This window comes from Acartia tonsa, chromosome 1, assembly GCF_053477335.1.
Source record: "Acartia tonsa isolate MP-2025a chromosome 1, ASM5347733v1, whole genome shotgun sequence".
NCBI classification, from domain to species: domain Eukaryota; kingdom Metazoa; phylum Arthropoda; class Copepoda; order Calanoida; family Acartiidae; genus Acartia; species Acartia tonsa.
In genome coordinates this window covers 24,639,930-24,655,594 of record NC_137260.1, presented here as the reverse complement: position 1 = coordinate 24,655,594, position 15,665 = coordinate 24,639,930, and the positions used below count along the sequence as shown (strand labels likewise).

General features: G+C 33.3%; 2 protein-coding genes across 2 annotated transcripts; both read left to right on the top strand.

Annotated features, from left to right (window-relative positions):
- The first annotated feature begins 13 nt into the window (after positions 1-13).
- Positions 14-3,180, top strand: Nup54 (nuclear pore complex protein Nup54). The gene is made up of 4 exons (XM_080155620.1): positions 14-209; positions 632-2,178; positions 2,533-2,630; positions 3,028-3,180. The coding sequence occupies exons 1-4, from the start codon at positions 14-16 to the stop codon at positions 3,116-3,118; spliced, it is 1,932 nt and encodes a 643-aa protein (XP_080011746.1). The 3' UTR covers positions 3,119-3,180.
- A 287-nt stretch (positions 3,181-3,467) lies between these two features.
- LOC145315654 (RING finger and SPRY domain-containing protein 1-like) lies at positions 3,468-13,013 on the top strand. Its single transcript, XM_080155654.1, has 15 exons — positions 3,468-3,592; positions 3,947-4,034; positions 4,713-4,812; positions 5,810-5,927; positions 6,070-6,135; positions 6,471-6,566; positions 7,249-7,348; positions 8,177-8,263; positions 8,746-8,864; positions 9,323-9,414; positions 9,603-9,724; positions 10,076-10,260; positions 10,608-10,722; positions 11,079-11,224; positions 12,442-13,013. Exons 1-15 carry the CDS (start codon positions 3,537-3,539, stop codon positions 12,581-12,583), a joined length of 1,632 nt encoding a protein of 543 aa, XP_080011780.1. The 5' UTR covers positions 3,468-3,536; the 3' UTR covers positions 12,584-13,013.
- The last annotated feature ends 2,652 nt before the right edge of the window (positions 13,014-15,665 follow it).

Below are 15,665 nucleotides of genomic sequence, written 5' to 3'. Positions count from 1 at the left end.
AAGTAAACATACAATGGCCTTCAGTTTTGGCGCAAAACCTGCCACAACTGGAGGATTTGGAGGCTTCGGAACCGCCACATCGCAGCCAGCAGCTTCTACAGGATTTGGCGGGTTTGGGGCACCGGCCGCCGCGGCTACGTCTACTGGATTTGGTGGTTTTGGTGGGACTTCTACTGCGGGTGGTTTCGGAGCAGCAACTTCTAAACCTGGTTAGCTTAACTTTTATTTTAAATAATTACTGTAAACATTGCTAAGAATTATCGCTAAGGAAAGATATTTTGATAATTCTTTTTTTTTCTGTGTATTACCAATACCCACTTTAAATACACATAGAAATAATTAACAGGGCTAATACATTTATGGCTAACCGTTAAACCAAATTGGTTCTTCTTTACAATTTAGTTTATCATAGTTCCTGTGATGGTTTTTAACTAATTGGGAGGAGGGTACCACCAACATTCCTTGAAAAATCACCCCCTAGAAAAGAATTTATTATAAAAAATATTCTAAAGTGCCACTAGAAATCTCCAATTGCGCAGAAAACATTTTATACCAAGTTCCACAAGAGGCCTCTAGGGGCAAAGCCGCTAGTTTACTATATGTGAGTGTGTTATAATTTATATTATTTCAGGTGGATTTGGTAGTTTTGGTACAACAACCACGCAGCCTGCTACAGGTTTCGGCGGTTTTGGAGCGGCTGCTACATCACAACCGTCCACTGCATTTGGCGGCTTTGGAGCTGCCGCAACATCACAACCGTCTACAGGCTTCGGGGGCTTTGGTGCTGCCGCAACATCACAGCCATCTACAGGATTCGGCGGCTTTGGAGCTGCAGCCACGTCACAGCCATCTACGGGTTTCGGTGGCTTTGGTGCAGCTTCCACATCTCAACCAGCCACTGGATTCGGTGGTTTTGGAGCTGCAACTTCTCAACCAGCTGCCGGTACAGGTTTCGGCGCTTTTGGAGCCGCGAAACCTCCGACACAAACCAGTTTTGGTTTTGGTGGTGCCAACACACAAACAAGCACAGGATTTGGTGGATTTTCTGGTTTTGGCGGAGCCTCAACTGCACCTAAACCAACTGGTTTTGGAACTGCATTTGGCGGTACTGCAAATACAGGTGGTGGTCTCTTTGGAGGCGGTGGTGGTGGTTCATCATTTGGTGCTTTTGGACAACCACAACAGCATCAACAACCACCACCACAAGCAAATCCAGTTGAAGAATTATTCAATTCAGTCCTTCATTGTTCTTTGTTTGGGGATGAACGAGACAGTTTGATAGCTCGCTGGAATATGCTTCAGGCTTCTTGGGGCACGGGCAAAGCTTACTATTCAAACAATGCTCAGCCAATTGAAATAACGCCAGAAAATCCTTTCTGTAGATTTAAGGCTATTGGCTACAGTGCACTGCCCAAGTATGACGATAAAGATGGATTGGTAAGCCTAGTTTTTAAAAAGAAAGCTTCAGAATTGGAAGCTGGTAAAGCTCAGTTGATTACTAGCTTATCTGGAGTACTGGGGAATAAACCAAATATCAAGGTCTCAGTGAACAATATCAAAGCTACAAGCGCAGATACATCCGAAGCAGTGATTGTAGTTGAAGAATCAGCACAAAACGGGCAGATCAGAAAAGTACCTGCCTCTGAAATGGGAAGTTTTTTCAACCAACCTGCGCAAGCGCAGAACCTTAAAAACTTTGGCGTCGAAATGGTCGTGCCAAAGACGTCGATCTCCGACTCTGATCTCAAAGATTACCTGGAAAACTCTCCCAAGGGCATTGATCCCCGTCTCTGGAAGCAGGCACAAGATGATAATCCAAACCCCAAAGTATACATACCAGTTCCTTTGCTAGGCTTTAAATCTGTGATGCAGCGGATAAAGATGCAAGAAGACCAAGGCAAAGCTCACCAGGGCAGGTTAGACGCCATTGCTGATGATATTTCTGAACTCCAAAAGAAACACCAGGCCACGGTGGCCGCTCTGGAAGAATCAAAGCGTCGCCAGCTAGAGTTATCCCACCGCGTGCTAAAGGTTCTTGTGCGTCAAGAGTCTACGCGGAAGCACGGCTTTACCATTACCCCAGAGGAGGAGCGTCTACGCAGCCAACTTGAAACCATCCAGACAAAATTGGAAACGCCGACACAGTTTAAAGGAAAACTCAATGAACTTTTGTCACAGGTATTTTCTATAAGATTATTCATATTCAGATTAAGGTACTTAGTTAAGGCCAAGAATGAAATAAAATCAACAAAAAATGATATACAAAGCTTACAGAGTTTTTTATTTAAAGGTACAGATACCTATACGAAATATATATACCTAGATAAACATTTTCTCTCCCTTATGTATGTTATGTTATTGTTTTTCTTATTTCCTCTTGAGTAGCTTTTTATTATGCATATTCATAACTACAATAATATTGACATCTGAAGGGAGCACTCAGCTCGAAATGAATTGTAATGTATATAAAAAGTAAATTCCATATTTTGTTTCTGAGTTATAATATTCTATAGGTATACAATTTATTTGTAGGTACGACTACAGTCCCAATCTTCAGTGCTGACTGGAACAAATGATAAATATTCACTGGACCAGTTTGCTGTTCAAGATATTAAATCTGCTCTCAAGGAAATTAAATAGATATAATTGTTAAAAAAAGATGTACCTAGCACATTATTGAAAAACTATTTGGCCCCAAGCCTTGGCACACGTAAAAAGAAAGTTAGCTTAGTAATATTTTAATATGCTACGTAGACAGGTACCTACTTATTCAAAATGATCCCAAAAAACCGATATATTTTGTCAAAACAATTCCTAAATTTTAACTAATTATTATTCTTGATTTTCTCATTTGTATTTTGTTTAATGAAACAAGAAATATAATAAGAATCTTAAAAATAGTTAAATAGTTCTGAAAAGGATTACTATAAAAATACAATCAATTTGAATTAAACTTTTTATTAGGCCCCTACAAAATATACAAACAAATAAATATATAATATATATTTAATAATAAAATGTATAGGATCAGCAGCAAGCCATTCAAGCACTTGTTCAAATAGTTAAAACAGACCTCAAGGACCTTAATGTTATGGTGGAAGGTTTATCTACACAATAATATTATTTGATCAGTGATCATGTGTATTTTAATAAATAAATGATAAAGATTTATGAATAAAGGGACATTAGGTACTTAAAAAAGATTGTATGCTTTTAAATTATTTTTAGGTAGGTACTTTATATATGTAATTTATGTATTTTAAAAAGTAAGGAAAATATAATTCTTTTGTCTTTCTTTTCTACTGATCTTTAAATTTTTTATGGAACTTATCTTTTAATAAACTTTACTTTCTAATTTGTTTTAACGAAATATCAAAATTTTTAATGTCCCTTTATTTAACATTAAAAAAAAAAGATTACTAACTTTGACACCTGTGTTTTTAACTTACCTGAAAATATTTTTTTTACCTGTGAAATTATCATTTCAGATTAAATTAAAAGTTAAAATGTTAATTGATAGTTTATGATAGTTCGAGATGGGACATTGTTTATGTAGGGAAGGAAAACGGGGACCCGATCCACCGTACTCTAGGATTGTATTTTGTTCTTGTTGTTGATAAACCTCTTTGATATCTTAAATTTTTTTAAAAATTCATAGAAACAATTTTTGTTTATGTATTAAATGGGCGTATTCCTTCATTTCTTAATTGGAACACGAAAGAATTTTAGAGAAAAAAACGTATTTGATGATAAAGTTTTCAGGTTTTATCGTGAAAGTCCCATAAAATTATTTGCTCGATTCCAATAACAAACATTTTTTTTTTTGTAGGTTGTATATTTCTAAATGTCCTTAGTTGACATACTCGTACTACTTATTAGTCACCAAAGAATTGAGCACCTACCTAGCTTTTGTTTCTTTTTGAATAAAATACAACTGTTCTTACAGAGGTGGGGAGCCATTATTAATAGGTGGTGCTTATTCTCCCAATCATTCCTCAAATTTTCATCAAGGCTCTGACTTCACACAGACTGAGGTATACACAGTCACATCTTTTAGATATTAAAAAGAAAATTAGTAGGTATCTAGGTATGTAAATTAAGCTGAAACTTGAATAAAATCATTTTCTTATTTAAATAATTGAAAAAAGAAGGTTATAGGTTATGTATGGAACTCCACGTCGTACAGTCACTGGTGTTTTAGATCAAAATTGAAAATTGACCTTTGAAAACTCTCTTAATTGCATGTAACATTGTATATTCTTATATATTTATTCCTTTGCTCATTTCTATATTATTTATGTATTTTAAAACCAAACTATTAAATTAACCATCGCTTACTTCTATTTCCATGTTGTACAAAAATAAATGATCAGCATATGAAAAACAAACTTAACTTGATTTTTTTACGATATTGTGCCTACCTATTATTTTATCATATAACCCAGGAATCTTGATAGGACAACGGATGATAATTGATTTTCATTCCCGATGGTGATAAACACAATTACCCATAGAGATAAAAATTATTGCTTGAAAGGTTTGGACACTGCTAGTTTGTATCGAATAATCAAGATTAATTGAGCAAAAAATGTTTTAAAATATATCAGAAAACTTGTAGAAAAAAAATAGGTATTTGATTCCAATTTAATATCCCCTCCCTTCCTAATGAAACTTGATTCTTATATCAGTATAACTTAATGTTTTTATTGTAGGTTGACAACCTGATACTTGAGACCCTGACAGTGATACGGACCAAGGTAGATATAGAGGAGGATCCGCCAGATTCACTCATCAAGCTCAACACTGTTGCAGGAAATTGTCCTTGTCATTCAAAATATAAAACCATCCAAATACATTTATAAAGCGTCCCTGAAAATTACAATCAATTTGGTTCAGGAGTTTTCTAGATTTTTAGCTTAAGACAAATAAAACCTTTCTATTTTTTATTAAATGATAAGAGCATTTGTTAAATACAGCATATACCTAATAATTTAACAAGTAACATTTTAGGGGGGGGGGGGGAAATGTGGTGACTCGTCACACGACATACCAGCAATTTTATTTTGGGTGCTACTCCCTTAGTTTTAGAGATAGGTTAAATCTTTTTGGTTGTGTCACTAATTACCCCAAGTTTTGGTATCTTTCAAAAAAAACGGCTACGGGGGGGGGGGACTTGTAAGGGGAAAAATTTTTGAAAAAAATAGGTAACATGGTCCCAAATGATTTAAAATTGCGTAATTCGGCGAGAAATTCAATAAAAAAATTTTTTTTGGTGGCGGTGGAAAACGGCGGATGGCGGGAGCGGCGGTCCCGCCGCCGTTTTCTTAATTCAAATATTTTTTACTTACCAACCTAAAAAGATTGTGTTTCAATATCTTCAAAATCACAGGAGTAGCACTGAATTTAAGATATACCTTGATAAACGAGAATTTAAAAAAAAATATTAAGTCCCCCCCGCAGCCGTTTTTTTGAAAGATATTAAAACTTGGGGTAATTGGTGACACAACCAAAAAGATTTCACCCAATTATCTCTAAAACTAAGGGAGTAGCACCCAAAATAAAATTGCTGGTATGTCGTGTGACGAGTCACCACATTCCCCCCCCCCCTTTTCTGGATTTAAAATAAAGCTGCCAAAAATAACGCCTTGAAGGAAAAATCATTTTTAGATGAAGAGTGTCAGCAGTTTTACAGTGCTCTATTTCATATTGTTTAAGTATTCATTATTTTATTTTAAGATTTGCTGGTGTTTTAACTTAAGAAATAGCTAAGGGTTCAATATTTTATATCTCTTTAACAATGCAATTACAGAGAGGGAGGAGGGATGGATTCAGCTAGTAAAAGCATTTGTCCACGTCATTCCCATGGAAGACCCGCTAGGACCAGCTGTTATGTCCTTGTTCCTGGATGACTGCCCTCTACCTACCAGGTAGTTGAAACCTTAACTACAAATTATTTGTACATTTAATTCATTGTAAGAAATCTAGTTATTTTGACTCAAAAATTCTTTTTTTTTTGTTGAACTTTGAAATGGAATGAAATTATCTAATCGTATTTTTCTTAATTTTTAGAGAAACAGCTCTACGGTGTGTGGAATTTTTAGATGATCTATCGGATACAGACATCAAAGAACACAGGTATTGGTAATTAAAATCAATCTTTATTCATGTTTGTATTGGTGTGTCTTTTTTCGATTACGGCAAGTGATTTCGTTTTAAAAATCTGCAAGGATTAGGTAGTAATGAGTAGCGTCTCGAGTCATAAGATGCTTAAACATAGAGCTTGTAACTGCCCTAAATTATTATACTAAACATCTTAGGTCCAAACAATAAGAAATTATGGAAACACACAAAATTAAAAAACTACGATTATAATGATTATTTACCTACGTACACTGTTTTTCAAATTTTTTTCTGTAATGGTGAGATAATAATTTACATTCATGTATAAAAATACCTATTTATATTTTTAGGAATCTCATGATAGTACTTGGTTGTTTGGCAGAAAAGCTGGCAGGTCCCAACAGTGTGGCTCTTCTTACAGATTTTATTCTGGAACATGTTATAAGGTATCTTAAATTTCCATCTTATTATTAGACAGGGGTGTATATTCTGCATAAGATTTATTTTTTTTCCCCGGCTACAAAATTTCTTATTTTTCTTCCCCCCCTAGTTTTTTTTCTCCAAGTAGGGGGGAAAATGAAAATATATTTAAAGAACTCTATAGGTATTTTATTTATTTTATCCCTCATACCACACATTTTTTTAGTTTTTTTCTCCAAGGAGGGGGGGAAATGGAAATTTTTTTTCAGTTTTCTTAATTTTTACATTTTTTTCCCTCCAACCACTTATTTTTTATTTCCACCCCCCCCCCCTTAGCCGGGGATCCCATGCAGAATATACACCCCTGTTATTAGAATTATTCATTTCCAATTACTGTATTAAAATCATATTTTGTATAATAGAGATTGCCAAGGGCACATCATTTTATTTCTTTATTATAATATTTACATGGATCTAAAAGAATAAGACAATGGCCTTCTGTAGATTAAAATAAGTGGTTGATACGTTTGAACACTCAACTTAATGGAATAACTAATCAAAATTCACTGAAGTCCCCTAGTTGTAAAGCCAACGAATAAGAAAACATTATTATAAAACTTTGGGGACTAGTGTAATAAATAGCCCATTGTCTCCTCTCTCTCTCTGCATCTTGTTAATCTATTTAGCCTAATCTATTATTGTATTTAGTAATCTGAGCAGAGAGAAGGCGCCATCAATAGTTCTCTTCTCTCTCATTGCATTAGAAAAATTTGCTCAAACAAGTGAAAACAAAGCTAAAATAAGGAAATTAACAATTAACATGAAAATACCATTAGATTATTAAAAAGAAAAATTAACTAAAATTAATTAAAACTCCATTTCTTTCAGTGATATATAGACTAAATATCCAAATGTATCAATAAACACTACATTGAAAATTTTTATCTTTTGGGGGAAAGTATTTTTTCTTTTAGGGATGATTTCTCTTGAGAGTGGAGGTACACTTCCCTAAAATAATTATAAACCTTCCCTGTATCTACAAGGAGCTTCAATAAATGTAAGGGTCCTACAACAAACGTAGGAGTCCCAAACGTCGAAGTGGGACAAACGTCGGAGTGGACATTGTTTAAGTAAAACCTAGGAGTGTCCGCTACTTTAATAATATGACAATTTTTTAAACCCCTGTCTACAAAATAATGACCATAGCCGCAGCGCTCGGCCTTCTAGCCTATAACCTAACCTAACCTTAACTAACTAAGAAAAATAAAGGGACCGAGTGGGGTGGAGGGGGGGGGGGGAGGTGTTGTATAAAAAAATTCAAAATTTAAAAAAAAAATTCTCCGACGTTAGTCGGGTGTGTTTGTCCACTCCGACGTTTGTCCCAAAAAACCTGCGTTTGTCCACTCCGAAATTTGTCCAACTCCTGCGTTTGTCCCACTCCGACGCTTGAGACTCCTGCGTTTTTCAACTCCGATGTTTTTCCGCTCCTACGTTTGGGACTCCTACGTTTGTCGTGGAACCAACTTAAGGATAATTATATCGGTTCAGCGGCTAGAGAGATCTTGACACACAGAGAGACAAACATTCTGTTACTTTTATATAAGGTTAAATGTTAATTTAAATGGATAACAGGAAACGTTTATCTGTGATACCAGTCCCATCAAATCCATTAATACAACTAGAACAGTTAGTCTATGAAGAAAGTGATCTGATTTTGAGACAGGTAAAATTGAATAAATAAATTGAGATCATAAAATGGGTTAAAATTGTCCACTATTTGACCGAAAGGTGATAAGTTCAAATTTTTTTCTATGGTCACAATTACAGGAGTACTACCTATTATTTACTACTGCTCTGACAGACGCACGTATTGAATTTAATTAAAACGTGTTTTTGGTTGACATTACCTTGGCCTACAAAAAGGTGCAATTTATCGCCATGAATAGTTCTTCTATTAATTCAGGTATGTAAATGAGAATGGATGGATAGGGATATTGCACCAAAAGAGAACACTTTTCCTCCCAACTGTTATATCACCAAAAAAATGGTTATTTTTGAAATTGTAGTCTCTTTTTCTCTGGATAACCTAATACTATTGAACAATAAGCTGCATGATTATACAATTTGAATATTATTCTCGGACAGTGGAAACATGAGATTTTATCTGGGATAAAAATATCATGTTAATCTTATCATTATTGTTAGATTGGTTTCTGTGCGCAATGGTGTTTGGACAACCTGTTACCCGTGGATGGAAGAAAATTTAGTCATACCTGTGTCAATATGAACAATATTAATATTATGCTTAATCACAATGATGTTAGGAAAGTCAATATTGAATACTTATAGAAAAAGAGCAGCTATGATTATATAAAAGCAAGTTTATACGTCTTTCTCTAACTTACCTAGTAGAAAATAATCCCCCCCCCCCCCCCCTTTTAATACATAATAACTAGGTATTAAATAAACCCCTAATGAAAATTGTGCTACATGTTGCAAAAGAATAATTCTGAAATTTTTGCAGCGCAGTTACTTAATATCTAGGACTTTGCCACACACTTATCTGTCTCCCTCCATCTCTGCTTAGAGTGGCTATCTTTTTGGGGATTGTTTATTTTAACTTTCAATTAAATAATAGGGTATAAGATTATCTTTGTACCTACATTTTTACAGTTAACATTTCCTTAAACTTGTCAATCTATAATTATTGTAATACTTGTGTGTGGATGATTAATTTTTTTCTTCACAATCCTTGAAAAATTGACTGATGGCAAAACTGTAGTGAGTACCTGAAACTTGGTCCTGACGGACTGACAGCGCGCTGTGACTCCTCCAGCTTTGAATCTGTTCGTGGAACTGGACAAGCAAATAAAGGTATAATCATATCTTGAATATCTACTACATGGTAAATCATAATTTCCAATTTTATCATTGGAAATATAAGTCATATATCTTAAAGTGTTTTTATTAATGTATAGACTATAGTTAAAATATGTAGTTATGTTGATTCATCAAGAGCAACTTTAGTTTTAAAAAGACGGTTTCATAATTTATCTTTATAGGTTGCTGGTTCTATGAGGTACTGTTGTTGTCTGGTGGTGTTATGCAAATAGGTTGGGCAACAAAGGACAGTAAATTTTTGAACCATGAAGGATTTGGCATCGGTGATGATGAATTTAGTCAGGTGAGGTTTATTCCATTCCAATTTTAACAGGAAAAGGACGCTTGTTTGACTTTTGAGTATGTGGATTATGTAGCGGGGATGGGGGGGGGGGGGGTGTTGGACATCTATGCTGCTGTATCCACCCCCTGACAATTAAAAACTACGCTCTTGTTGTCTGTATAATACCCCTCTAAACCTTATACCCCCTAACAAAACACTGTGCACGCCAATGGTCAGATATCTAAATCAGAACAATTCAAGCAACATAGACATCTAATAAGTACTATACATGTTAGGTAACTAGTATATATTTGTATACTTATATTCCTCTGTTTATTTGTCTCTTCTTCACTGATAAGATATTACTTGCAGGCCTATGATGGATGCAGACAGTTGATATGGTACAATGCAAGCAACACAGATGTCTCTGTCACGCTACCCCAGTGGAAATCTGGAGACATTGTTGGCTGTTACTTAAACATAACTGATCAATATCTTATTTTCTATCTGAACGGAAAACCACTTGGACCCTTCACGGATCTTTTTCAGAAAGTTAGGTATTGTTGAAATTTTTAAATACTAGCGGCTAGATTTTTGGTTGGTGGGAAGGGGGTGGGTGTGAGGCGATCCCCCACAAGTTTTAAATAGTAAATAGTAAATAGAATGCTTTTTTTTGACGGGGTAATTTTTTCTAGGGCGATTTCTCTTGGGAGGTTGAAGATAACTACCTTCCAAATAATTCTAAATATTCTTTTGACCAATAAGAAGCTCCACTCTATAGGAGAACCATATCGATTAAGCGATATGCAAGATTTATTTGGTACGGACAAAAAAAGCTTATCACTATACCTATATAATAGGATAAGTTTTATCTCGTAATATCTCGTATTTTATTAATTTTCAGTTGTGATATCTTCCCAGCAGCCAGTTTCATGGCCTTCCAACAATGCGAGTTTAATTTTGGGCATAAACCATTTAAATTTCCACCAGTGGATCAACATTACCAAAATTTAAATCAGGTAAAAGTTACCTATTTGAAACAGAAATAAATTGCACTTAGTGTGAGTTAATAACTGATTTATAGAGCATTTGATGATATCAAAGGTTTCAATTAAAAGTTTACATCAGCTTATTGCTGAAGTCATAGAGTTATTGAAATTTTTTGTTCCCTAACAACGAAAATAATAAATACTTAAAAGCATCACAATCAATAACTTATCCTTATTATCTCCCTCTTAATAAAAGTGAAAATTAAAAGTTTTTCTTTCGGTATTAGATTCAAGATTGGATTGTGTACTTTTCAATATGAAGGGTAGTTTATTCATCTTTGAATACCCCGTCACTTTATATTAGATTTTCAGAAATATTTTTTAAGGAGTTTACGTTGACACCCGAAGAAAAGATAATCTGGCCGCGGCCCATCAAATTGAAAAAGCTGCAACGGATTAGCCTGCATGAAAATACATGTACTATTTGTTATGGACATATTGCTACCATTACACTAGTTCCATGTAATCACAGGTACACTCAGTTTTTCTTAAGATTAAATAACTCCTGAAGTGCATATATTTTTTTATTTTACTCGGTCCTTCCAACTAAACATTTCCATCATTTGTTACTTAAGTTTTTTTTTCAGAGGAAGCTTTTATTTTAAAAACTGGTCTAAAACCTGCTTGTAACAAATATATAGCTATCTAAAATTGGGAACTCAATCGGTTAAGTGGGTTTTGAAGCACAGATAAAAAAATCTTACATATCTCTTCATGTTTTATGATATTATTGAAAATTACTTATGCAATTTAATGAAATAATAAGTAAATATTATTATCACTTCTAGGAAAAAGCATACAACAGGGGTTTTAATTTTCCAACTTAGTTGAATTTCTTCCCCCCGCCCCTCTTTAATTCTTTCCCTTATTTATCTAGTAAACAATGATGACAACATCCATAAAAGCGAAGCACTGAAACGATAGGACAAACGGACATTAACACTTGTATAGTGTCTGAACTGAATAATCAGAATATAAAAGTATAAGAGTCGAAGCAAAATTGTAAGTAAATTTGTTGCAAAACTGCTTGATACAGGATAATGTTTATGGACATACTTACATTTTTAGGACTTGATTATAGAGTTGCTTCGCTTAAATATTGTTCTTTGTTGTACCAGGAATTAATATACCAAAAATCAGATCAAACGGATTATTAGATCACATAAAAAAAGTAGAAAAATCAACATCACATGTTATTGTTTAAAATGGACGTACGGACATTCTGGTAATGATTATAGAGTTGCTACGCTTTCTAAATCGTACCAGACTACTACAGGAATCACCATGCAAAGTTTGAAATCGATAGAACAATTCTAACATGCCTAAATTAACGAATAAAAGCTATCTTTTTCGGACGGACGTACGGACCGACCCTAATTATAGAAAAGTTTCACTTTTAAAAATGTGCGATCATTGCATTGGGTACATTTCATGACATAACAATATACATTTGGTCTATTTATTCCTTGATAGGTAAACAATGAAATCATAGTTATTTTACTAAAAGAACCAACCAATCAAAATTCATTAGAAGTCCCTAAGGTTGTTAAGCCAACGAATAAGATAACGTTACAATAAGACTTTAGAGACTAGTGTAATAAACAGGCAAATATCCCCTCCTTCCATGCAGTTATAGAGATGCTTCTTATGACTTACACATTTGTTTTTACCATTTTATTCTTATTTTAGTGGATTTTGTCTGGGTTGTGGAGAAGAGCTTATGAAACTTGGATCCTGTCCGATATGTAGACAAACTATACAAGCATTTAATCAAGATACAAACACAAGTAAACAAGAACAAGTGTTACAACATAGTGACGAGGAAAGTTAGAAACCAAATGGACCCAAACAATAGTTCCACGAAAAGGATTTAATTTCATGTTAAAACTAAATTTACCTATTTTTAATTGCAGAACATGATGATTTGAGTTTAAGTAGATAAAATAATACACCTAAACTGCATCATGTTTGTTTATGTCTATTGTTCTCTTTCGTGCAGCTTAATTAATTTATCTTCTATTTACCTGTAAATTGGACATTTGAGTGAGAATCTCTTTAAATAAATCTTTTTCAATGAAAACCTAATTGCTCAAAACCTTTTAAAATTACATTTTATGGCCATACAATACAATATATTTTGTTTTATATACATCACAATTTTTATACAGGCATTTATTTTATTTTTGAAAATAGTTGCTTTTAGTACCTCTTTGGATTTTTTTTATGAGCTTATTAGTTCTTGCAAAAACTATTATTAGAAGTAGCTTTATCTTTATTCTGTCTTGATTGAAATCAAATGGGGTTTAATTAAAATTATCAAAACGGCCTTTGTACTTTATTTTATTTTAAGTTATAATATAGAATTAAAGCCTTATTTATTCATTATTGATATTATAAAAATATTTTTGCATCACAACTGAAACAAAACACTTCTTTTATGAAAAAAAAATAATGTACTATAAAGATCTGGAATCTAAGAGTAAATTTAAATTAGTTTGTCATAACCTGGTTGCAATTTTTTATTCCTGCTCTTATTTTTGTTAAAATATAGCACTTAATTTTTTTTGTTGTAAAATATAATATGATAGCTATTTATCGCATCGTATTATAAACAAATTTTCGCTGATATAAAATGTACAATTTTAAGACTAAAACTAGTTTTGTTAGCCCCGAGATGCCAAAGACACGGGCTAATACAATTGGTTTCGATATTATAATTGTACATTTTTATATTCGTAAAATTGGATATAATACGATACTTTACTTGCTTTTTCAGTATGGTTTAGAACCGGTTCTAATCCAGCGGATATTAAAAGGTTTCGAAGCTATACTGGAATATGTATTACTGTTGCCATTGAAATTAATTGTGAGATTATTTTAAAGTTTAGATGGGCATTTAGTTGTAAATTGGACATTTCTATAGAACTCATTTAATTATTAAGTATATGTATGTTATTTATCAAATAAATCATTTATTCAAAAAAATGTTCTGATTGTATTATAATAAATTAAGCAAAGTGCATTTATTAGGTAATTTGAATTTATTTGAATCATGCAAATATCTTTATTTTCAGTTTTACATCTTCATATAGAAATCTATTTTATTGCAGGATAAGTTTATTTCCAGCATGGCTCTAAAACCTATTTTGATTCATCCGGTTTAAAACCTATATAGAATAATACTATCTGAATGTGATGCAAACTATAATATAAGATGATTTTCAACCTTGTTTTTAAAAGCGAAGCTTTTCTATAATTAGGGTCGGTCCGTCCGTCCGTACGTCCGTCCGTCCGTCCGTCACGGATAGCTTTTTTCGTTAATTCAGACATGTTAGAATTGTCCTATCGATTTCAAATTTTGCATGGTGATTCCTTTAGTAGTAAGGTACGATTTAGAAAGCGTAGCAACTCTATAATCATTACCAAAATGTCCGTACGTCCATTTTAAACATGTTGATTTTTTCACTTTTTAAAATAGCTTTTTTCGTTAATTTAGGCATGTTAGAATTGTCCTTTCGATTTCAAATTTTGCATGGTGATTCCTGTAATAGTTAGGTACGAGTTAGAAAGCGTAGCAACTCTATAATCATTACCAGAATGTCCGTACGTCCATTTTAAACATGTTGATTTTTTTTACATTTTAACAACAAATTTGTATGTGACCTAATTATCTGTTTGGTCTGATTTTTGGTATACTGATTCCTGGGACAACAAAGTACAATATTATATGCGAAGCAACTCTATAATCAAGTCTTAAAAATGTAAGTATGTCCATAATCATTATCCTGTATCAAGCAGTTTTTCAACAAATTTACTTACAATTTTGCTTTGACTCTTATACATTCGCATTCTAATTATTCAGTTCTAACATTATACAAGTGTTAATGGCCGTTTGTCCTACCGTTTCAGAGCTTCGCTTTTATGGATGTTGTCATCCTTGTTTGGTTAATACTTTTTACGGAGTAAATAAACAAAACAGACTTTAAAGACTTAATTTCACTAACATCATTGCATTGCATAGTACATATTTATGTTTTTATCCAGTATTTAATATCATAATGTGCATATAAATGGGTGGAAATAAACATTGTTTTGGTGCACTATCTTAGTACAAAAATTAAAGATGAGTTAAAGATTGCCCCCAAGACCAAATAAGGATTCGGTATTTTTTTTTATTTCAGATTTAAATACAGGTTTCTCCTAAGAAACTCCAATATTTTGATCTTGGATCCCTACCTCCACATTAGTGATGTTTTTTTTTATAGGAGAAACCTATAGAATATTTAATCTCTCAACTTTGGTCTAAGGAAGTTAGTTTAAAAAAACGACTCATGCCTTTTGTGCACAGAACACCCTATCTCCCATATTTATGTTTTTTTTTCAAAATAAGAGGAATAGTGCTCGAATATGCCCTTTGAGGGAACCCGCCCAACGACTTGGGGAAAAACAATAGAATAACGAATAAGAAGACAAAAAAATCATAATCTGAAAATTAAGTTTCTTATTTCTATAGAATTGTTATCCCACTTTGTGGGTTCAGCTAGACACTATGACACTGTCATTTATTTAGTTGCGCCGCGCCGCTAGAGCATAGATCCTCCATAGAAAACTACTGTGAAAGAGAATGTCATTTTTTTACTTGCCTTGGTGTTACTGTTGATAAAATATGGTTAAACTATTGATTTACATATCTACTGATATTTTCAATAAATAAAAAAAAAATTAGTATTAAATTCGGGCCTCCAGCCGCACTTTTATCGGCTGTAATTTTCTTATTTTTGATGCTAGAATAACATTTTTTAGAAAATGTTTTGCTTTATGTAAATTTTATATTAAAAATTCCATAACATAAATTTCGGCGGCCGCAGCTGTACCTGGAGCTGCCAGTCTTTATGAAATTTTAATATGTCATA